At 31.6% G+C, this 24,070-nt stretch overlaps 2 protein-coding genes across 9 annotated transcripts in view; one reads left to right on the top strand and one right to left on the bottom strand.

The window, feature by feature from the left end:
- Positions 1 to 7,423: 7,423 nt before the first annotated feature.
- LOC134716176 (probable E3 ubiquitin-protein ligase DTX3) lies at positions 7,424 to 22,524 on the bottom strand. Of its 8 annotated transcripts, none has more exons than XM_063578992.1 (4): positions 22,400 to 22,448; positions 10,532 to 10,909; positions 8,971 to 9,188; positions 7,424 to 7,805 (listed from the first exon to the last, which is right to left on the bottom strand). In XM_063578992.1, exons 2-4 carry the CDS (start codon positions 10,895 to 10,897, stop codon positions 7,697 to 7,699), a joined length of 693 nt encoding a protein of 230 aa, XP_063435062.1. In that variant the 5' UTR covers positions 10,898 to 10,909; positions 22,400 to 22,448; the 3' UTR covers positions 7,424 to 7,696. The 8 variants fall into 8 exon arrangements, with proteins under 8 accessions (XP_063435062.1, XP_063435060.1, XP_063435061.1 ...); XM_063578990.1 differs by lacking the exon at positions 22,400 to 22,448 and adding an exon at positions 16,548 to 16,671; XM_063578991.1 differs by lacking the exon at positions 22,400 to 22,448 and adding an exon at positions 16,552 to 16,671.
- LOC134716175 (tetratricopeptide repeat protein 38-like) overlaps positions 22,103 to 24,070 on the top strand; it is a 22,850-nt gene continuing 20,882 nt past the window's right edge. Inside the window, exon 1 of the mRNA XM_063578984.1 lies at positions 22,103 to 22,352. Within this exon, the coding sequence (XP_063435054.1) occupies positions 22,326 to 22,352 (27 nt within the window). The 5' untranslated portion in view covers positions 22,103 to 22,325. The remainder of the gene's footprint in view (positions 22,353 to 24,070) is intronic.

Genomic DNA, 24,070 nt, shown 5'->3' with positions numbered 1-24,070 from the left:
TGTTCGCCCTAGGTTCGTTCGCACTGAGTTTGTTCGCCCTGGTAGTCCGTTCGCCCTATATTCATTTATGATATGTTTATTTTACATCAATGAACGAAATATATATATAATAAAATTTATGTATATCTATTAAAATTCTTGGCTGCATTGTTACACTTTATTTTATAATTACTTTTAATTACTGTTGATTGAATTTTGATTGCTGATTGGGTGTAAATTTGAAAGCTTTGATATCACTGATTGTTATATAAATTGTCTTTGATGGATTAATAATGAGAACTACATTTTTCTCAAATAAAATAGTCAGCTTGGATGGGTAAAATTCAGTTTGAAATATAAAAAATAAAAAAAGGATGGATAAGAACACTGATGACAAGTGATCAATGTACAGCAGTGTGACTGTGTTTTTGGTATTTGTTTCACTAATAGTAATTCTATTTTAGTGCTTTTAAATATTCGTTTAGGAAATAAATGTGTGCGAAGTACAGTTTGGAATATAAATAATTTAGTCATGTTAGTCTTTAGTTGTTTTATGTTAAATACTTTGTAGTCTTTGAATTCACAGAAACTTATCCTCGTAGCAGCAAAACAGCAACTTAGTCTTCAGTTGTTTTACATTTAAAAATACAATGTAGTGCTGAAATTCCGAGGAACTTATTTCCTAATATAAGTACCACAGAACTCATCATAAATAAATATTCGGTGAATGTAAACTTCAACATATTCAATTACATACAAATAATTTAGTCTTCAGTTGTTTTACATTTAAAAACACAATTTAGTGTGAAATTCACAGAAACTTATATTTCCTAGTAACGTAATTACATACAGATACAAACTTAGTCCTCAATACCTTGAAGTCACAATATCCTGTAGTCCTGAAATGTACTGAAACTTATAACCTAGTAAAAATTAGCAGCTAGCTTTAGACAAGTTTACATGAAACATCGTAAATATTCGGCGAAATTGTAGACTGACTTCAACACATTCAATTATATACACCAGAAACATGTATACTAAATATTATATATGTCTCTGTATACACACAACGCAACACTATGCTAAAAAATAAAATCAGGGCGAACGGACTCGGGGCAAACAGGTATTAGGGCGAACAGAAACTAGGGCGAACCAGAATCAGGGCGGACGGACCCGGATTCGTGTGAAGACTGTAAAAAGCCCTATTCTAAATATTTATGACGTCTTGAAAGGCTAATATGTGGGTCTCATTGGTGTCTAAGCGTGATGCAGGATTGCTGATTTTTCAAAAACATGATACCTGAAAGTCAAATTATTGTGCTGTGAAAACATGAAATGAGGTCTAGCGGGGCATGGGAATTTACAAAAAAAATGAGAATTGCTTACGTGCATTGTGTAAGCGGGATACAGGAATCTGACAAAACACTAAGCGGGATCCGGGATCAGAACCCCTCAATGAGACCCCCTATTATATTTTTTTAACACCTTACATTGACATGGCATATAAAATACCAACTAAACACAGGCACTATCTGAGGGTTGTATTCAACTTGTAATGAGGGTACCTTCATAATTACATATAACACCTTTTTATGATTAAAATTCTTGCTAAATGACATTAGCAGCAATTTTTTTATGTATGACGATAAATATTCACTTTCTTTCAGACCATAAAAACATTGACTGATTTTGACAAATGAAGTTATTTTTTTTCCCAAAATTGACAGTAAAGATATTGTTTGAGACCTCTGACGAATCATGATAAGGATATTTTGGCGAATCATGGTAAAATTTAACCAATTCGATGATAACTGTAGCAGATATACCCCATGAATCAGTATATGGACCATAATTTGCTATTGGGCTCGTTTCCTATAACGATAGAAATGATGAAAATGTGTATTAGGCCATGGAAAATAATTGATGGTTTCCCCTACCCCCCCCCCCCCCCTTTTTTTTTTTTGCAGAGGCAATTTAAAGTGTTGAAAATATGCAAGATTATAGTTCCACTATAGAAACAAATCATATAGATATAAAATTACGAATGGTTACAAAAAAAAACAAACAAAAAAACAAAAAAAAGCCTGCCTGCCGGGCCTTTAAAATTTTCCCATGTAAGGGGAAACCAACAATTAGTTTTCCATGGCCTTACTGTAAGAAAAGTTGTAACTACATCTTAAGAAGCCTTTATTTTTATCAACATACATGTGTATGCTACTCTTCCCTAGAAAAAAAATTGAAATTAACAAATTTCAAAGATTATACGACCGTATTTTTGTGTTGTTTCTTGCGTTACTTTTCACTTCCGAAGTGCATAACGCTGACTGATTTATAGATAATCATCACCGGCAAATTCGTAACTTTTGCTTTCAAATAATAAAGAACATCGACCAATAAGAATAGTCAGAAGAAAATGCAGAGAACTATAAGTATTTCTGTAGCAGGTGTAAGAACACTGGCGTTACTTTGGTTTCCGATTTTGTAACGCAAATTTAGATGATGTAATCTGCTTTGTTGTAATGGAATTCTTTATAACAATATGCAAATATGAACTCTCGCGAGATGTTCAAACAGGTAAATCAGAGAGGATTTACATTCTAGTTTTGTTCTTCGTAATAATTAAGTTAGAAAATGACGTTATTGTTATGCGTTACATAGTTACGACATGTACATTTGATGGTTATTAATATTATAGTAGCATTTACAAAACAAATGTCAATTAAAAATCGCTATTATTTGGCTTAAGAATTATAAGGATTAAACACATTTTTTCTAGAGGTTATTGATGTGTAAACCGAGGCTCTTACTCACAAACTTAACATAACAGTCCTTCAGACTTTTATTTAGTTTGTGAGTTAATCGCCCCTGTTTACACATCAATAACCTCTAGAAAAAATTTGTTTAATCCTATAATTTGGTCATGATTGTGGACCTTTGTCTCTTAAAAAATGTTTTACTTTAAGACGAAAATAAGACAAAATCTAAACCCACCCTGGGTGCTTGATTTTCCTCGCTGCATTAAAAACCCATTGGTGGCCTACTGCTGTTATCTGCTCTTTAGTCAGATATATTCCCCATTTCCATCTTTAATTTTATCTAGTGTAATGTAATCGTCTTTTCTTTTTTAGTTGGCAAGATACACAGCTGTAATAGGTGGATTTGTTTATGGAGGCTGGAGATTAGGTAAGTACATGTATAAGCAAATAAATGGACCGTCGTCAGATATAAAATTATATTTACATATGTGGTTTCTTGAAAGTTACTTTTTCGAATCCAGTTTTTGCAGATTTTATCTTTTTCTATTGATCTTGAATGAGATATTGAACTTAATCAATTTAAGTTGTACAAATGTGTATATCAAATTTGTCTGAATACAGTGTATTTTCATTGTTTTTTGACAAAAAATAAATAATTTAAACAATTATAAAAAATAAATAAATATAACAAATGAAGGGATTTACAGAAAATGAGTGAAAGGTGTCTTTAAGTAGCAATTTGTCAGTTCAAATGTAATTAATTCTTTAACATTTATTTTTAAAGCACAAAAAAACAACACTTTTGAACTTTAATGGCATGATTTCTGTGTCACATTTCCTGAAATTGTAATAAATAATGTTGCATTTGTGTCTATTCTTAAACAATCACAATTATATACTCGTACATGTAAACATTTCTGAATATCCAGTATGTAAACAGTATTTACTGGTAAATGAAACCAGGACCACATCAACTGATGAATATAGTTGTATTTGAACTTGTACTTATCTTTCTAGTTTTTACAGAAAAACTGTCATATTTACATTTTAGGTAGATTAGAACGAAAAGAAGCAATTCTTTTAGAAAGGGAAGACAAAATAAGGGAAAAGAAAGCACTCAGAGCTGCAGAATTGAAGAAACAAGCAGATTATGGTAAGAATACATTTGTAATAGGAAGACAAGTGTGGAGGATATATACATGTTAGAAAAGTTCTTTGAAATACCTGGAAATAATGTTTAACTGTTGTTCTACATCTTAATAGTATTGGAAGGTCTCTAGTTATAAAGTAAATAACTCCTACTCTTTGCTGTTGCTGTATGTAATTTCAGTGTGCTCTTTACTTTGGAGAGGTATATATATAGTTTAAGAAGTACTGAATGGCCGCTTTGTTTTAGAATTCTTATACAGGAACTATTCTGAAGTAAATATTTTATTATTATCTTCCTTTGTACAATGTACAATGATTTTTATTGTCAAGAGTCAAATTTTACTAACAGAGTTCGCAGAATATTTTTTCCCTGGTGGTCCTTGGAAGAAAATCTGCTGGTCCTCACTAATATTTATATTGAAAAATACTAAAATTTGTCAGTCCTATGTAATATTTTGGTGGTAAATTCCATAGGACCACCACTTTTCATAAACTCTGTACTAATCAGTCAAGTACAAGAACTGGCCAAGGCCTTGCAAAATTTCAATAATTTTGTTTTTTTGGTATTTTTAATGCATATATTTTTCACTTGGGGGATAAATTCATGCATCAGCTATAGGTTAACCTTTATGTCCCTTTTTTTTAAAATAAATAAATAAATAAGTTAACTAAAAGGAGATAATTAAAGATTTAACAGTATGTGCAACAAGTCATGATTTTGTTTTTGGGTGTGTGTCAATCTTGGTGCTAAAATATTGTATAACATATAAGTTCAGCAGTTTGTACTATTAGTCTTTTATTATAATTAAATTTGGAATTAAGTATAATTGCCATTTGTAAATAAAGTTTCAATGAAACTTTAATATAATAGCACACTTGTTGTTATTGGTCAGCTACATGTGTACAATATTTCCAACTGGTGCTGCACCTTGAAAACTATGGTTAAAGCACAGTGCATCATAACCCATTTGTCAGCGAAATGTTTTTTATGCATGAAGATAGACAAATTTGGCTAGAACCCATTTAAGACAAAAAATACGGAAGATTTTAATAAAATGTCATGTTGTTAAAAAAATCAACATATTTCATAACATGTCTATTTCCAATGACTATAGCAACTGATTAAGTTTTTTTATTTTTATTTTTAGCTGCCATGGTTGAACTTGCAGTTGGTGCAGGAGTTAAACCAAAAGATCCTATGTACAGAGACGACCCTGTATTCAAAGATATGAAATAGACCTTAACATCTTATTTATGATATTCATAGTTATTTTGTAAGAAGAATGAGTGACCAATAAATGAGTTGACCTAATTAAGTTGACTGAGTAGTCATTTATCAAAGCTACAACATTGCATTAGACAAAATAAAGAGGTCTAATAAGGAATATAATATAAAACAGAGGATGTGGTATGATTGCCATTGAGACAAGTTTTCACAAGCTACCGAAATTCACAGAAATTAACAACTGTAGGTCACTGTACAGCCTTCAACAATGAACAAAGTCATACTGCATAGTCAGCTATAAAAGGCCTCGAAATGACAATGTAAAACAACTCACAGCCTTGTTTAAGTACAAAATAATGAACCAACAAATATAAACACAGCAACAAAAAACAACCACTGAATTACTAACTCCTGACTTGGGACAGACACATACATACATAATGTGGCGGTGCTAAACAATTACAGGTTCCTGATATGGGACATGCACATAAAGATTTGACTGAGTTAAACATGGTAGCAAGCGCCCAACTTTTCCCAGGAATGCAGGGATAGTGGTAACAGAACAACATAAGAACAAACTATATAAATTACAGAGTGGACGAGGCTGGGTACTAGTACATCCCAACAACGAAAAGACACAACAAATAAGTACAGATCTGAGCGTAATTCCTGTAATACTGACAGCTAGTTCAAAGACAATAACAAGTAATAAAAAAAAATCATGCAGCTAAAACTAAATTATCAATCAGTTTACATCCAACATTCAAGGACTTAGTGTAAAGATGTCATAACCAGTCAGAGAAAAACATGACCTTGTGCAATGCCAAGATACAGGTGTCTACATATAGTAGAGCTATGATTATGCATTTGTTTATAACAATAATATTTATTTTGCTTTTAGTTGACTGATTACAAAATCATTATTGATACCAATGAAAACAATATTCAAAGATCTAATTACAGTGTTGAATTGGTAACCTTTTAAAATAAGTTTATTTTAAGGATTGATAGATTGACATTTTTGGGCATGGTCAACAACATCTCTGTATAAATGGGGATGTGCTATCTCATTTGAAATAAGTTTTCTACAGGTACAACCAAAAACTTAAACCAAATCTTTATATCTATAGAAAATTATCGTAAAGGTTTTGAGTGCAAGGAAATCTCTAACTTAATAATTTACCTTCATGACATCTGAAACATCCCAACAAACATTTGTATTGATAGTAACTGATTGATGATTACTTAATATCATGCTCATATTGAAACCTGCAGATTCTTTTCTGTCAATTTCAGGCCTTTTTAAAAGGTTCATCCATGTGTTTCAGAATTGAGTGAAATCCATTTTGTCTGACCTAGTACACATTTTTGTTTAAGGGTTGGCTGAAACCCATCTCCACGTTCAGGATTTTTAAGATGTTTGAAGACCCATTGCTGACTTAAGGCTGTTTTCTGCTCTTTGGTTGGGTTGTTGCTGTCTCGGACATATTCTCCATTTCCATTCCCAATTTTATGTAAAACTTGCAATCCTTCAATACACCAATAAAAGTTGACCTATTGCTTACAGTATCTTAGAAGAGGACTTATCTTTTACAACTTCACATTGACCAACGAACCATTTAAATTAGGTCACTGTCAGATGGACTTATATGCACACCTAACAATCATTTCTTCACCAAATTTAGTTGACCTACTGCTGACAGTATCTGATAAATGGACCTATCACATAACATTATCCTTGATTACCAATCCATGAAATGAAGTCAATGTCAGCTGTACCATGTAGGCCTTGCAAGGAACCCATAAACATACATGTGTAGTTTTCATATTACTCATGAAAGTGAGAAAATGAGTAAAATGTCAATAAACAAATGACGACAGGAACTTCATTACATAAGGCATTTGTTTACAAAGTATGAGGCCATGTGTTCTTCCCTCTGAAATACAAAGCTTCATGCTAGAGAGACAATGTTATACTTATGGGTTGGATTTTGAGATTTATTTTGAAGCAGGCAAGACAAAATTTGAATAATATCATACAAACTGAGCCATGAACTTCTGGTGGTTTTTTTTAAACCCTTTTAAAACCTAGTCCTATTCTTTTAACCATACAAACCTAAACTGTCTAAAATCGGTTCAGTTAATTTATGAAGACATACAAAAACCTTGCATTCTAGTTCTCAAAATATGCACTAAAACTGAAGTGACCATTACTTTAAATTATAGTTTTCAGCCAGGAGATAAAAATCAGCATTCAAAGGAATTACTTTTAGACATTAGTATTAAAATAGCTAAAACAATTTTAATTTACAGTAAAAACAATTCATAATATTTTAAACTTTTCAAAAATAATGAAACAATCACAATTTTAAACACAATGCAAAAATAACAGTATCTATCACATTCTTTAAACTTCATGCATTCATTGTCATCCATTTTAACTGGTTCTCAATGGAAGAGGTGAGGCTTCTGAATTTAAAATGATCCAAACACATGCATCAAAATTTTCTTTCCAAGTCGTTATAAAAATATAGTCATGAGACATGGTCATTAAAATAATTTTTCTTTGACGACTAAAAACAGAGCTTCATTTTATCACACTTTCTGGAGCCTCATGTAAGTCTGCCTCTGTTACACCCTTTGCAGCCAATTCTTCCAGTACACGATCTAAATAAGTGGGGTCTGGATAGCCAAAGCTGAAAATTAAAATAAAGTTCTAAGTACAACAGAAATACCCTGCTTTATTCTAAACTTTTTGATAGGAATGGCAAATCTTACATATATTCTCTAAAATAAATTTTATTTCTGTCAACATGTCACTACAATGTTGTTTATTTAGCATTATCACATGAACATTCATGATAATCAGTGTATATTCAGGATAAAAATTAGGCTTTGCTCATTGTTGAAGGCCATACCTATATGTAGTTGTTATCTTCTTTGACATTTGGTTTCTTGTAAAGTTATCTCATTAACAATCATACCATATCTTCTGATTTTTATGCATGTATATATTTTAAAATGTTGTTCTCATCATATGAATAAATTTAACAGATAGCTTATAATTTTGGATTGATTTTTATATATAAAGAATACTGATGCAGTTGATTTTACACCAAATTTGCCATGCATCCTCAATGTGTGATTTTAATGCCAAATTATGATGAGCAAAAATATTTCAATTTATACAAATTGTTGACTTTTAAAAAATTCCTAAACTGATTTAACATCAACCATGGTTATAACAACTTGTATTGTATCAGCAGCATAATGAAAGCGGTAGAGGAGAACTATTTACTATTGAATTGGTTTTGGTAATGTAGGGGTGGGTCAAAGAAAACCTTAAGTTTAAATCTACATGTATCACTCATAACTACTGTCAAATCTTATTCTATACTCTCCTTTATCATTTTCAGTTAACAGACTCATGATAATTAAAGTTGGAAAAATATATCAATCAAATGTGGACTTCATGCAATAGAACATGTTTTAGCTAAATCCAATATGTTAAATTGAGAGTTTTTCTCCCTTGTCCATACTTGTAATTGAACATGTACTTTTCTTTATAGAACAGATAGACTCCTAAATAATGCACAACTTATGTAATTTTTTTTATAAAACAGTTAGTTTTAGTTTAGTATAGTAAACCAAATTGATTTACATGGGCTGAGTTCTGATCTATAACATTTCCATCTGACTGCAGGATGTTGTTTGTAAACCCAAACATAGAGATGAATCTTTGATGATAAAGCTATTGACATAAGAATTTTTTATTGCATTTCAATCAATCTTTACCATGTGTATTCCATATATGCTTCTGAATTACTGTTGACCTAAATGATATTTATTATTTAAACTTACTTTTGTGGACCACCTGACAGTGTAGTCTTATGGTGAACATCATTCCATGTTACACAATCATCCATGCCAGTTGTTCGTGACCTGCCAACTGTGAAGACCAATCGTCTATCATATGCAACTTTCAAAAGCCTGGTTACAACTCTACCTTTAGGAGAATCTGGCAGATATCCAGTTCTACTGGTTCCGTGATATGGTTTTCCTGGTTTTGGATGTACATCCTAAAATATCATATAAAATAAATATTGTATCTTTAGACAATAAAAGTATACTTTTGTGTTTTACAATACAAGATATTTCATCTACATAATACCATATAAGCTTTTGTCATGTGTCATTTTTTAAACGTATCAAAGTCATGTTACATTTGTTTTCAATTATCAATCAGTAGCTACATGTACCAACACAGTTTTGGATGCACACTTTTGTTTACATGATATTACCCAGTATACATGTAAGTAAGCGTATTATTTATTATAGTGACTTGTGTAGTTACAATATTTTTAATATGTCAATTAACATAATAAATTAATATATATGTCGTGTACAAGTTGCGATTTTGTACAGGTTATAAAATGTACAAAAATGTTGTACATTTTATAACTTGTATAATGCAAAAATACACCAAGTTATAACATGTACAAAAGTACCTCATACATGTTATAACCTGTACAAAATATTACTTAAAAATGGTTTTAACTTGTACAAAATTAAAGATGAACCTTAATGAAGTAAAATATACATTTTTAAATTCACCAATGCATAAATAACAACAATAAACGTGTCTTGTTCTGTAGATGACAATGATCACAGAGTGTCAGAAATATATGTTTCATGACTTATGTTGGCAAAATGTGTTTTCGTGTAATTGTATGTTTAACCCTTTCCTCCATTGAATTTTTTTTTTTGCATACTTGATTCGCATAGGATTTTTTTAATAAAATGCTGAACATATATTTTAAAGTATTAAGGCATTGCAAAAACAACTATTTCATCAAATAAATTTAAGTAAGATATTCCTATGATATTCCTTTTCATATTGGATACAAATTTTATTAAGTCAACTGCAGACACTTTGTAGTCAAAGTGTTTCAACTGAGGTACTACACAGGCGTCAAAAGGCGTCATTATGGAGTAAAAGGGGTGGCGTCAAAAGGCGTCATTATGGAGGAAAGGGTTTTAAATGCAGTTCATCATGGCTTAAATAAGTGTCACACTATTTACTAAAAGCTTGCATTCCTCAAAGACAATTACATTAGATACTAGTAACTCAATTCTTCCACAAAAAAAATGAATAATGCCTAATAATTTTGGGTAATACTCCTCATTCTCGTTTTATAGCATGCAAAGACTAAAACAATGTCTAATAACAAGAGAGAGCTGAAATAGTTTTCATCGGACCATGCTTCATTATCAATATCTCTACTCTCCAACATTTTTGGCCTTCAGCATGACTTATGTAAATTTATAACTCAATTTTACTTGACTAAACACATTTGTGTATATTTTAAATTTCAACCATTTATACCATGATCTTTCAACTAATTAAACTGAGATAGCTTACTGTTTGTGTGCCGTCTGGAAAATCATAGGACACAGATATATATCCATGTGGTTCATGTCCAGGCAACGATCGCCTGTTTGACCTTGATATAGTCATTGTTCCGTCTGGCTGAGTACCAATTACTTTGCCATACACTGTCCCACACACAGGACAAGTTGGTTTGTATGTGAAATGTATCTCTATACATCCTTTACAGAAAGGATGAGTACATTTATCTAAAATTGTCTTGTCTATAAAATCATCAAGACATATAGAGCACCGTTTTTCCTCCTCTGAAAGTACTCTTTGCAATTGTGGTGCACTTTGTGAATGTGGTATTCTATTAAATGTATTGTCATCTACTTCCATTGCCTCTGGTTCTTCCATGATTATATGCAACTGAAAAAAGAGAAATTAAAATTATGCATTGTATATCTTAAATGAAAGAATTATGCTTGTTTTGTCTAAAGTGTGTAAAAAGTGTTGTTGCACTTTTACATTTTATATTTCAAAATTGTATATACATGTAAGTAAGTAAGCCGTAAATATAATTAGAGGAAATAGAAGAATCATGAATGATATTGTTTTGATCAAAACATATATTTCATTATTAAATAAAAAATCACTGCACAAGGTCTAATATTCACCACTGCATGGTGAACACTCTTGAAAGTTTTGTATTTTATTAAACACACTTGAATTGACATTGGAAGATCGTGGAAAGGTTTCAAAATGCCTGTCACTAAGAAAAGTTAACCCTTCTGCTAAAGCAAATATGATATTCTGGCGGCAGCTTATCGGTGATTCAATGTTATTTGTTTTAAACCAAAAACCTGCCTTTAATATGCATAGTATAACTATTTTATTTGCTGATGCTGATATAAATATGCGTGTCACTTTTATTGTTCTTAAATAATGAGTAACTCTTTTAATTTTATAAAATTAATATTTATCTGTGAAATTTAGGTTGTTTTGGCATTTTTCATTTTCACATCATTTTTTGAAAAACATGTCTTTTGATGTCTAACATTTTATAAATCTTTAGCATAATTAAGCTGTGATCCATTATTATCATGATTATCTGTCTTTCGAAATAGTATTCATATATCATTGTTTAAATTGAAACATTTATCAGTCAGGGGGGGCCGTAGTGATAGTCCGACAGCTCAATAGTCCGACGGTTCGATGGTCCGACAGCTCAATGGTCCGACGGTTCGATAGTCCGACGGTTCTATAGTCCGACGGTTCGATAGTCCGACATATCACACCGGATATGATATAAATAGGTTACACTACAGACCTGAAAATGGTCCCTTCATTAAACTTAACCTCCTTTTTGTCATCAGTAACAACTTATTAAAATTTGGGAAACTTTGGTAGAACAGTTCATGTGTAAATGCACGGACACGACTGGAAACTCCATTTTTCAATCTTTCAAGAACCATAACTCCTGAACGGTTAAAGTCAAAATCATCATTATTAAACTTGACCACCATTTTGTCATCAGTAACAACATATTAAAATTTTGGAAGCTTTGGTAGAACAGTTCATGCGTAAATGCACGGACACAACTGGAAACTCCATTTTTCAATCTTTCAAGAACCATAACTCCTGAACGGTAAAAGTCAAAATCGCCATTATTGAACTTGACCTTCATTTAATTGTCAGTAACAACATATTAAAATTTTAAAAGCTTTGGTTGAACGGTTCGTGAGTTAATGCACAGACAACATTTTATTGCCGCCCGCCTGACTGCCTGACCGCTGTACATCCCCAAATCAATAACCAACATTTTTGTCACAAAAATCCGGTTAAAAACCCTTGCATTCTAGTTTTCAAAATAAGCACAGAACTTCAAATTTAAAACTGAAGTGACCTTTACTTTAAATTATAGTTTTCAGCCAGGAGTTAACATCAGCATTCAAAGGAATTACTTTTAGACATTGGTAATAAAATAGCTAAAACAATTTTAATTTTACAAATGATCATACAGTAAAAAATATTCATAATATTTTAAACTTTTCAAAAATAATGAAACAATCACAATTTTAAACACAATGCAAAAATAACAGTATCTATCACATTCTTTAAACTTCATGCATTCATTGTCATCCATTTTAACAGGCTCTCAATGGAAGAGTTTAGGCTTCTGAATTTATAAATGATTCAAATACATGTATCAAAATTCACTTTCCAAGCTGTTATAAAAATATAGTCACGAGACATGGTCATTAAAATATTTTTTCTTTGACGACTAACAACAGAGCTTCATTTTATCACACTTTCTGGAGCCTCATGTAAGTCTGCCTCTGTTACACCCTTTGCAGCCAATTCTTCTAGTACACGATCCAGATAAGTTGGGTCTGGATAGCCAAAGCTGAAAATTAAAAAAGGTTCTTTGTACAACAGAAGTATCATGCTTTATTCTAAACTTTTTGATAGGAATGGCAAATCTTACATATATTCTCTAAAATAAATTTTACATCACTACAATGTAGTTTATTAAGCATTATCACATGTACATTCATGATAATCAGTGTATATTCAGGATAAAAAATAGGCTTTGCTCATTGTTGAAGGTCATACCTATAGTTGTTATTTTCTTTGACATTTGGTTTCTTGTAAATTTATCTCATCAACAATCATACCATATCTTCTGATTTTTATGCATGTATATATTTTAAAATGTTGTTCTCATCATATGAATAAATTTAACAGATAGCTTTTAATTTGGGGTGGATTTTTATATATAAAGAATACCGATGCAGTTGATTTTACACCAAATTTGCCATGCATCCTCAATGTGTGATTTTAATGCCAAACTATGATGAGCAAAAATGTTTCAATTTATATTAATTGTTGACTTTTTAAAATTTCTTAAACTGATTTAACATCAACCATGGTTATAACAACTTGAATTGTATCTGCAGCATAATGAAAGCAGTAGAGGAGAACTATTTACTATTGAATTGGTTTTGGTGATGTAGGGGTGGGTCAAAGAAAAATGTAAGTTTAAATCTATCACTAATAACTACTGTCAAATCTTATTCTATTTTCCTTTATCATTTTTAGTTAACAGACTCATGATAATTAAAGTTGGAAAAATATATCAATCAAATGTGGACTTCATGCAATTGAACATGTTTTAGCTAAATCCAATATGTTAAATTGAGAGTTTTTCTCCCTTGTCCATACTTGTAATTGAACATGTACGTTTCTTTATAGAACAGATAGACTCCTAAATAATGCACAACTTATGTAATTTTTTTATAAAACAGTTAGTTTTAGTTTAGTATAGTAAACCAAATTGATTTACATGGGCTAAGTTCTGATCTATAACATTTCCATCTGACTGCAGGATGTTGTTTGTAAACCCAAACATAGAGATGAATCTTTGAAGATAAAGCTATTGAACTGGTGACATAAGAACTTGTTATTGCATTTCAATCAATCTTTACCATGTGTATTCCATAGATGCTTCTGAGTTACTATTGACCTAAATGATGTTTATTTATATTTAAACTTACTTTTGTGGACCACCTGACAGTGTAGTCTTATGGTGAACATCATTCCATGTAACACAATCATCCATGCCAGTTGTTCGTGACCTGCCAACTGTGAAGACCAATCGTCTATCATATGCAACTTTCAAAAGCCTGGTTACTACTCTACCTTTAGGAGAATCTGGCAGATATCCAGTTCTACTGGTTCCGTGATATGGTTTTCCTGGTTTTGGATGTACATCCTAAAATATATAAAATAAATATTGTATCTTTAGACACAAAAAAGTGTACAAATGTACATGTATATATACTTTTGTGTTTTACAATACAAGATAGTTTATCTACATAATATCATAAACTTTTGTCATGTGTCATTTTTCACACGTATCAAAGTCTTGTTACATTTGTATTCAATTATCAATTAGTAGCTACATGTAACAACACAGTTTTGGATGCACACTTTTGTTTACATGATATTACCCAGTATACATGTACAATGTAAGTAAGTGTATTATTTATTATAGTGACTTGTGTAGTTACAATATTTTTAATATGTCAATTAACATAATAATATATATAAATGACAGTAACATGTATATACCTGATTCAATAGATCTATAAGTCATCTAAATATTAAAGTTCATAATTGATCAGTATATGTTTCAGCATTTCATATACAATTTCATATGTCTATATTTTTACAATGGCATAAAAACTTAATGTGTTCTGAAAAAATCTCTGTTTTATTTAACTAAACACATTTGTGTTTATTTTAAATTTCAACCATTTATACCATGATCTATCAACTAATTAAACTGAGATAGCTTACTGTTTGTGTGCCGTCTGGAAAATCATAGGACACAGATATATATCCATGTGGTTCATGTCCAGGCAACGATCGCCTGTTTGACCTTGATATAGTCATTGTTCCGTCTGGCTGAGTACCAATTACTTTGCCATACACTGTCCCACACACAGGACAAGTTGGTTTGTATGTGAAATGTATCTCTATACATCCTTTACAGAAAGGATGAGTACATTTATCTAAAATTGTCTTGTCTATAAAATCATCAAGACATATAGAGCACCGTTTTTCCTCCTCTGAAAGTACTCTTTGCAATTGTGGTGCACTTTGTGAATGCGGTATACCATTAAATGTATTGTCATCTACTTCCATTGCCTCTGGTTCTTCCATGATTATATGCAACTGAAAAAGAGAGATTAAAATTATAAATCATAAATAAAAGAATTATGCTTGTTTTGTCTAAAGTGTGTAGGAAGCGTTGTTGCACTTTTACATTTTAGATTTCAAAATTGTATATAAGTAAGTTAGCCTTCAATATAATTAGAGGAACTAAAAGAATCATGAAAGATATGGTCTTGATCAAAACATATATTTCATTATTAAATAAAAAATCAGTGTCTGAGGTCTAATATTCGAAACTGCATGGTGAACACTCTTGAAAGTTTTGTATTTTATTAAACACACTTGAATTGACTTTGGAAGATAGTGGAAGTGTTTCAAAATGCCTGTCACTAAGAAAAATTAACCCCACTGCTAAAGCAAATATGATATTCTGGTCTTGTGGAATATGCCATAAAAATTGTAAAATTCAATATTGTTTTTTTTATAAAACCAAAACCTGTTTAAACGGCAGCAGCTTATCAGTGATTCAATGTTATTTGCTTTATATCAAACACCTGCTTTTAACATGCATACATGTAGTACAACTATTTTATTTGATGATGCTGATATAAATGTGTGTGTCACTTTTATTGTTCTTAAATAATGAGTAACCCTTTAAGTTTATTAAATTAATATTTTTCTGTGAAATTTAAGTTGTTTTGGCATTTTTCATTTTGACATTGTTTTGGAAAATTATGTCTTTTGACAATGTTTGATGTTTAACATTTTATAAATCTTCAGTATAATCTGAGATCCATTATTATCTGTCTTTCGAAATAGTATTCATATATTTTTGTTTAAATTGAAACATTCATTCTTATTTTTGTGCTTTATTTTAAATGTCTATCATATGAATTTGCAAAATACTTGTCTAAAACTTTAAAGAAATTCAATGTGCATAACTTATTTTATCGACACAAAGTTGTCTCATGTCAATACAATTTTTATACATATTCCCAGGGTGCCCTTTTTTCCCCAAGCTCTATTATTTCCCAGGAAGCTTTTTCTTTGCCCAGGCGCTTTTTTATAGTAGGACCCCAGGATTTACATGTTTTTATCAAGGATTTGTATAGCACTATACAAATCCTTGTTTTTATGTCAAGAATCCAGGATTCATTTTATTTGTCTGAGAAACATAATTGTCAAGTGTATTTTTAGAAGGCTCTGGTCCAGAAATTTTATTTTATATCAGTAACAAACATGGACAAATGTGAAATATTAGTTTCAATAATTAAGATGTAAAGAAAAATGTACTTTCGTTTTCACTACACCGTACATATTTTATCTAAAGTAAACGCAAAACATATGCATTGAAAAAATATACCAACAAATAAAATAAAGATCTTGCCTACTTTCTGTCTTCGTCTGTTACTTTCTGTCACATTTCGTCAGTTAAATGTCAGAAAAAAGGTAAAATTATGTGGTAAATTTCACAACCACCAGCAACGAAAATAAACATTCCGTTCGGAATACCTCAGATGAAATAACTTCCGGTTATTCAGAAGGGGTACCATAGAGGTAACATTTCCCTTTTTAGCTCACCTTTCCTAAAAGGAAATGTGAGCTTTTCTCATCACTTGGCGTCCGTCGTCGTCGTCGTCGTCGTCTGTCGTCGTTAACAAATTTTCAAACATCTTCTCCTCTAAAACTACTGAACGGATTTGGATGAAACTTAGCATGATTGTTCCTTAGATTATCCTGCTCAAAGTTTGTGCTTCGATTTTTTATCCGTCAAAAAACATGGCCGCCGTTACTTAAGGTCAAGTGACAGGTAATGGGCTATGTCACAGATTTCAGTAAAATTTGGCATACAACTCTGGCTCGATGAACTTCAACTGAAAATCGACATCAACAACAATTATCTATCAACAACATATAGATTTGAAACTGAAACTGAAAATCGACATCAACAACAATTATCTATCAACAACATATAGTTTTTTAAGAAAAATCTATGGAGTAGAATTAGAGATTTGGCGATTTTAAGACAAATTTTAGAAGGGTTTTCGCCGATTTTATGTGCTTTCTATACAAATGTTCACCCATTTTGTAAGAATGAAAACAGTAATATTTCAAATGATAATTGAGATAAATACATTATTTTTTCGATTTTCAGTTGAAGTTCATCGAGCCAGAGTTGTATGCCAAATTTTACTGAAATCTGTGACATAGCCCATTTCCTGTTACTTGACCTTAAAATAGAACATAGGGGTCAAATGCCGTTTTTGGCTTATATCTAAAAACCAAAGCATTTAGAGCAAATCTGACATGGGGTAAAAATATTCATTAGGTCAAGATCTATCAGCCCTGAAATTTTCAGATGAATCAAACAACCTATTGTTGGATTGCTGCCACTTAATTGGTAATTTTAAGGAAATTTTGCAGTTTTTGGTCATTGTCTTGAATATTATTATAGATAAAGATAATTTGTAAATAGCAAAAATTATCAGCAAAGTAAGATCTATAAATAAGTTAATATAACCAAAATTGTCAATTGACCCCTTAAGGGGTTATTCTCCTTTAATGACAATTTTTCACAATTTGTTCATCATATTTGCTAACTTTAAAAAATCTTCTCTAAAACTACTCAACCAAATTCAACCAAACTTCAACTGAATGATCAGTACTGAGGGTGTATAAAATAAAGTTTGTGTTTTATCTTTACTTACTTACTTACTTACTTAGGTTATTTTACTGATACAGGAACTAAAGTTCCTCTTCATCAGTCTCTATACCTAAATCTACTTCACTTCCGGTGATTGGTGATTTATAGTCTTTGTACATCATTGTTTGGTTCTTCCAGTATTTGTCTAGTCTATTCTTAAATGTATTTGTGGTTGGTGATGTTACTATAATTTCGGGTAGTGTATTCCATGTTTTTACCACTCGTAGAGCAAAGGCATTCCTCCTTAATTCTGTTCTTGCTCTCTGTGGAAATATTTTCAGACTGTTGCCGCAATCTTCTATTTCGTCAGAAAAAACATGGCCGTCATGGCTAAAAATGGAACACAGGGTAAAATGCAGTTTTTGGCTTATATCTCAAAAACTCCAGCATTTAGAACAAATAAGACAAGAAGTTAAAGTATTTATTAGGTCAAGGTCTACTTGTTCTGAAATTTTCAGCCCGGAATTGGGTAACTGGTTTTTCAGGTATAATGCCCCTGAATTATGATTTTAAAGAAATTTTGCAGTTTTTGGTTAAATTATCTTGAACATTATTATAGATACAGATAAACTGTTAATAGCAAAAATGTTAAGCAAAGTAAGATCTACAAATAAGTCAATATTTGACCAAAATTGTCAATTGTCCCCTGAAGGAGTTATTGCCATTTAAAGACTTTTTTCACAATTTTTTCATCATGGTGACTTACTTTAAAAAATCTTCTCCTTTGAAACTGCTGTATCAATTTCAGCCAAACTTAGGCTAAATGGGTTTCAGAGTATCTAGTATAAATTTTATATTTTATTTCCTTGTATGTCAAGAAACAAAGGAGAAAATGATTATTTTGTTTTTGCTTTTGATGAAAATAGGACGATTCAAAGAACATTTAAATAAATTGAAAAGCCAAAATAATCATTGATGAGAGATTTAATCAAAAAATTAAGGTGAGCGATTCAAGCTCTTAAGAGCCTCTTGTTTAAAATAAGATGGAATGTTTCGGCGGTTTATTTTTCATGTGAAAAATAATCATTTGACAGTAATTCGGGCGCGTAGCTACGTTTACGTCAAAACGCCCGGGCGTACACTTGAATTTTGGTAAAAAAAATATTTTAATCTCAATAAATTAAAAAGATCTGATTTTAAAGCACATCAGTCTTGTAATCTTTCTTCAGTAGCTTGCAATTGCGAATAAAAGTGACGAAATTTACTTTTTATCAAATAGAACCCTATTATATATTTCTTCATTTTCTGCCAGTCAAAGTCTGAATCTACTGGGAATTCATCTTACCTTTCTTTTGTTCAAAGCAATGTATAATCATCTGAGATTCGATATGTGCTTTGAATTTAAGCCGAGCATGTGGCAATTATGACGCGTAGAAAAGAAATATTAGTGAATCTATATTTTGTCGCCGGCGTCAACGTTTAGGTTCAATATGTGGTGAAATTGTTTTTAATATCTGCATTTTTGTCAAACCTTCATGAAATTTTACGAAAGTTAGCAGAAGTTTTTTTATTCTCAAAATAGTACCCACAGCATAACTAAAATGGAATTTCTTTATGCAGTTGACAAGTAGATATACAGTCTTTCAGTGTGGTTAAAGTTTGTTACACTTCAATTACTTTATCAAACCTCCATCAAATTTTATGAAACATTGGCCAAAGCTTTTTTGTGATTTATGTCTAAAGCAATATTTTGAGAGTATTTTTTATTCATTTTCCAATTGACATACGGACTTATATTTTAGCAATTAACAGAACCCTTTTCGAATTTTCATAATGCACCTTAACATCTATGCAAATTAATCATTTTATATCCAATAATGAAATTTGCATAAAAAGGGGTTTGGTCCAGTTATTGCGTTACCACACGGTTCCTTTTAAACATAGTTCAAAGTTACTGGTTTGGATATTTTCTCTTAACACCAATGACCAATAGATTCCAGATCAACACAATGCATACATTAAACATAAAAGATTGAAAAAATAGTCTCTTTTCAACTCGCTACATGTATTGATAAGTTTTTAATGAGAGAAATGGGTCTCCCCCTTCTCGAACCGACCGTGTTATCATCTGGATCCGATTGGGGCTCTTAAAGTGAAACCCCTCGCTTAGGTTGGGGCGTACACTTAAAAATTGCCTAGCTACGCCACTGTTTGTGATTAATCTAAATCGATAAATAATGATATTTCAGCAGATATCTTTTAATCAAATTTAATATATATATTAATCTGTGTCACAGTTTTTTCTTTACACGGTGTGCAGCACAGTCCTATTTTCTTATGTTTCTCAGTTTGGGGAGTTGGTGCCGGGTGTTGCAACAGATAAGCCACGGTAAAATTCATGTCTACTGTCTTAAACCGTCTACAATCCATGTAAGATAGAGGAACTTGGAGGTAATATTTACATCTCAATTAATATTTATAATCGAGACGTCGCCGCAAGCCTAGAAGAGCAGAACGCATGTCAGTTTCAAACCAAGCGACTATAGACGGGCCATTCTGACCATTAATTTGGAAGGTATATCCTCTCTGCTTTGAAAGTTATAAGTTTTATATGTCATTTGAAACAACCCACTAGGGTAGCTTACGTTTGAATTTTGAAAATCTTTTTAAATTCCGAGTTTGAAATAAGTTTGATATTTTAAAACAAGTTAAACTTATGCGGCTTTGTCTCAAAACGGGAAGTTTTGCTTGATAGACTGGGGACACTACAAAGCGACAAAGAAACAAAATGGAGTGTTTACAAACGAAGCAAAAATATTTGGCCAAAGATACAACACTTCCGTTATTGAATAAAATGATGATGCGGGCTGCAAATAATGAGAATCATGATCCCGAGTCAGATTCTGTGTGTTTATTTATTCTACATTGTCTATACGGTTGTTTTTTTATTTTTCTATTAGACCATTCGTATGTTTTGTAGTTTAGTATGACGCACATTTTCACTGAACTAGTACACATGCACACTTTTATTTAAGATCCAGATGAGACCCACCTCCGGGTGCGGGATTTTATCGCTGCGTTGAAGACCCATTGTTAAAGTTGCTAAATACTCTAAAACAATTGAACTCCCACATTATGTTTACTTCCGATATCTTCAATTTAAGTGTTCATAATACAATATTACTGATCGACATGCTTAATGCAAGAGATTAAGTATATGTAAGAACATGATAATCCTCTTCTTCATGGTTAAGTACGAGCGTTAGCGAGTACTTATCATGAAGAAGAGGGTTATCATGTTCTTACAAACTTAGAACATATAAACTCTATTCTTGATTAATTATATGTACTGTGTTAAATGGTATACATGAACACAGTTCTTGAAAATATGGCCAAACAAATAACCCCTCTAGCTAACTGTCTTGCTCTAATGACTATTAAAAGTATTATTATTTTCAAAAAGTCAGTAACATGTATGCATCTTTAAGTCTAAAATGAATCAACTTGTTGGAATTGGAACTTGAACAACTTTTTAAATATTAATCTTTTTTCAAAATACTCATAATGCTTCTGTGATATCGTGACACCAAATCGCTTGCACTGCAGCCGTCCCGCTAGACAACACGACCACCTGGGCTCTACAATTATAAAGCTTTCAGTGGCCTTGTGTTACCTTTCCTCGTCAGTTTTAATCTAGCGACGTACTACAGTACATGATATATACCAAAGTCATGGAGCTGTTATTGTTGCATATCAGCTCAATTATCTATGGTAAAGGATCCTACACATTAATGTAAGATACAGTCACAGAAAATAATTATATTTATATCGCCATCAATGATGGTTGATGGTGATACATCGCTGTGTACATAATGTATATACAACTCGTCTAAACATCAACCCAACAATGTTAGATCTGTAAATTTGCTTTCGCAAATTTTTTGTTCCTCCATCGCCGGGATTCGAACCCATTCGAACCCATGTTACTGAGATATCGTAACACCAAATCGCCTGCACTGTAGCCGTCCCGCTAGACCACACGAACACCTGGGCTTCGCATAAAAATGAAGCCCTCTGTGGCCGGGTGTTACCTTTCCACGTCAGTTTTAATCTAGCGTCGTACTATAGTACATGATATATAAGGCATGCCGATGTTATTCTTACAGATCAGCTAAATTCAAATATATATATAGTAAAGGATCCTGCAAATTAATGTAAGATACAGCCTCAGAAAATAATTATATTTATAAGTACGTCAGAGCCAGTGACAACTCTACAACAGATTTATCCATCGGATCACCAGCAGTGATGGTGATACATGGCTGTATAAGAGTTAGACAACTCCATGTATATAAGCCTAAGCATTAATAATATTGTCGATTGTCTTTTTCGTTGTTTGTATTTGATCATTGATGGAATGCATCATATCTATGATTTGAGTGTTTATGCAAATGAATATTGTTTATATATAGACCTTACGGACCACCATACTTAAGCTTGATTTGTTTACATAAAAGCGACATGAGAACAAATTGGAGAGATTGCAAGGTAAAGCCATTTATAATTGTTATTTCAAAAATGTCCGGTATATTTACCAAAACGTTGTTGTGATGCTTAAAACCTGAAATCTTAATCACTTCTTTTTAAACCGTTTCGCTCATCTCAAAGTTCACCATGCATCGAACAACTGTCATAAACAGGAAGTAAAATATATGATAATGGGCACAATATACGGTTTTTAGTAAATACACACATTAAAGATCAAGATAAGATCTATATGTATTGTTAATTTATTGAATACACTAAAGAGTTATTATTAGTATAGATCTTTTAAACATAGATTTTATTTATTGACATATATTATTGTAAAAACTTATACATATGTATATGAATTATTGTTATCTAGATATAGTTTTCAACATAAACCATTTGGAAAATTATTAAGCTAACAGTCTGTTGGCTAATAATTACTGATTGTGTGTTCAGCTTAGTTACAGCTGGTTTAATACTATTGCCTTATTTTGCAATTTGAATTATCATATTTTCACATTGTACATGCAAGATCATGCTTTCCTCAAACTGCTTATGACCTCTTTATTCTAAATCCGTTTAACATGTATATAGGTGGACTGAATGATATTTTACTCAGAAGATATATAGCTAAAATTTTGGCTTCGAAATTATTTTTTAGTAACGTGTCTTTTCGATACAAGAATTCATGGTATTTGGTTTATAAATAGTACAAATCCGAAGGTCTTAAATATTTTCTTCATTGACAATCATATCAAATATCTTTATTTTAATACACAGGGGAAATAATTAGAATTGTAACCAACCCACATCTCCTTATTTTTGCAATGTATTTACAAAAGAGACTGATGTGGATTAAACTTACATATGAAACATACACATGTGACTACAATATGGCAAGCTCTTAATCGTCCCAAATTTCGTAAACAAACCAAACAGACACTTTTGAATTAATTATTGATTATTTAAAAAAAAAGGTCTTCTGCTCACTGCAAACCGTTCTTAGATAGACCGTACTGTTTGATATCTTAAACAGTTTTGTACCTCAGGCTCCGGGTGCGAGATTTCCTCGCTGTGTTGAAGACCTATGACTTCGGCTGTTTTCTGTCCTTTGGTTGGGTAGTTGTCCCTTTGAAAAATGTCGAAGTATAAACCCGTTTTCAATTATAAAGTTCTCCAATATTGATTTTTGGTATGTGAGACATAAGAGGTTAATCGCTGCATGTAAACCTATATTTCTGTTTCGTTTAGATGTTCCATACTTCAAGCACTCGATTCTGAGTTTCATCTTTTCTGACCATTTTGAATTGCTGATGGATTCAAGTTCATACGTCGACAACATACAGACAATGTTGGGCGTAATTTTTTCCTTTCAAAATGTTCATAGGCATACTGAAAATTAAGTTTCTGTAAAACATTATATATATATATATATATATATATATATATATATATATATATATATACAGTTGTTCGACCTGTTAGTCAAATGCGTTTTGTTTAAATATACTTTTTCACTCTTTTGGTCTTTTGGAAAATGTTGTTTGTGCTGTTTTTAGACCCTTCTACAACGAAATTTGTTTGACATGCACACGTATAAAAATTGCGGTTTTTATCCAACGCAGTCATAGGTTTGAACGTAGTTTTCAATTTAGACTCGTTTATATTTTTTGTTTGGGCATGTATCATATTTTCCCTCCGGTTTATATGATCCGTTCATCCTATATATTGACTCT

This window comes from Mytilus trossulus, chromosome 4 (genome assembly GCF_036588685.1).
Source record: "Mytilus trossulus isolate FHL-02 chromosome 4, PNRI_Mtr1.1.1.hap1, whole genome shotgun sequence".
Taxonomy (NCBI): Eukaryota; Metazoa; Mollusca; class Bivalvia; order Mytilida; family Mytilidae; genus Mytilus; species Mytilus trossulus.
This window is presented reverse-complemented; position numbering and strand designations above follow the sequence as displayed.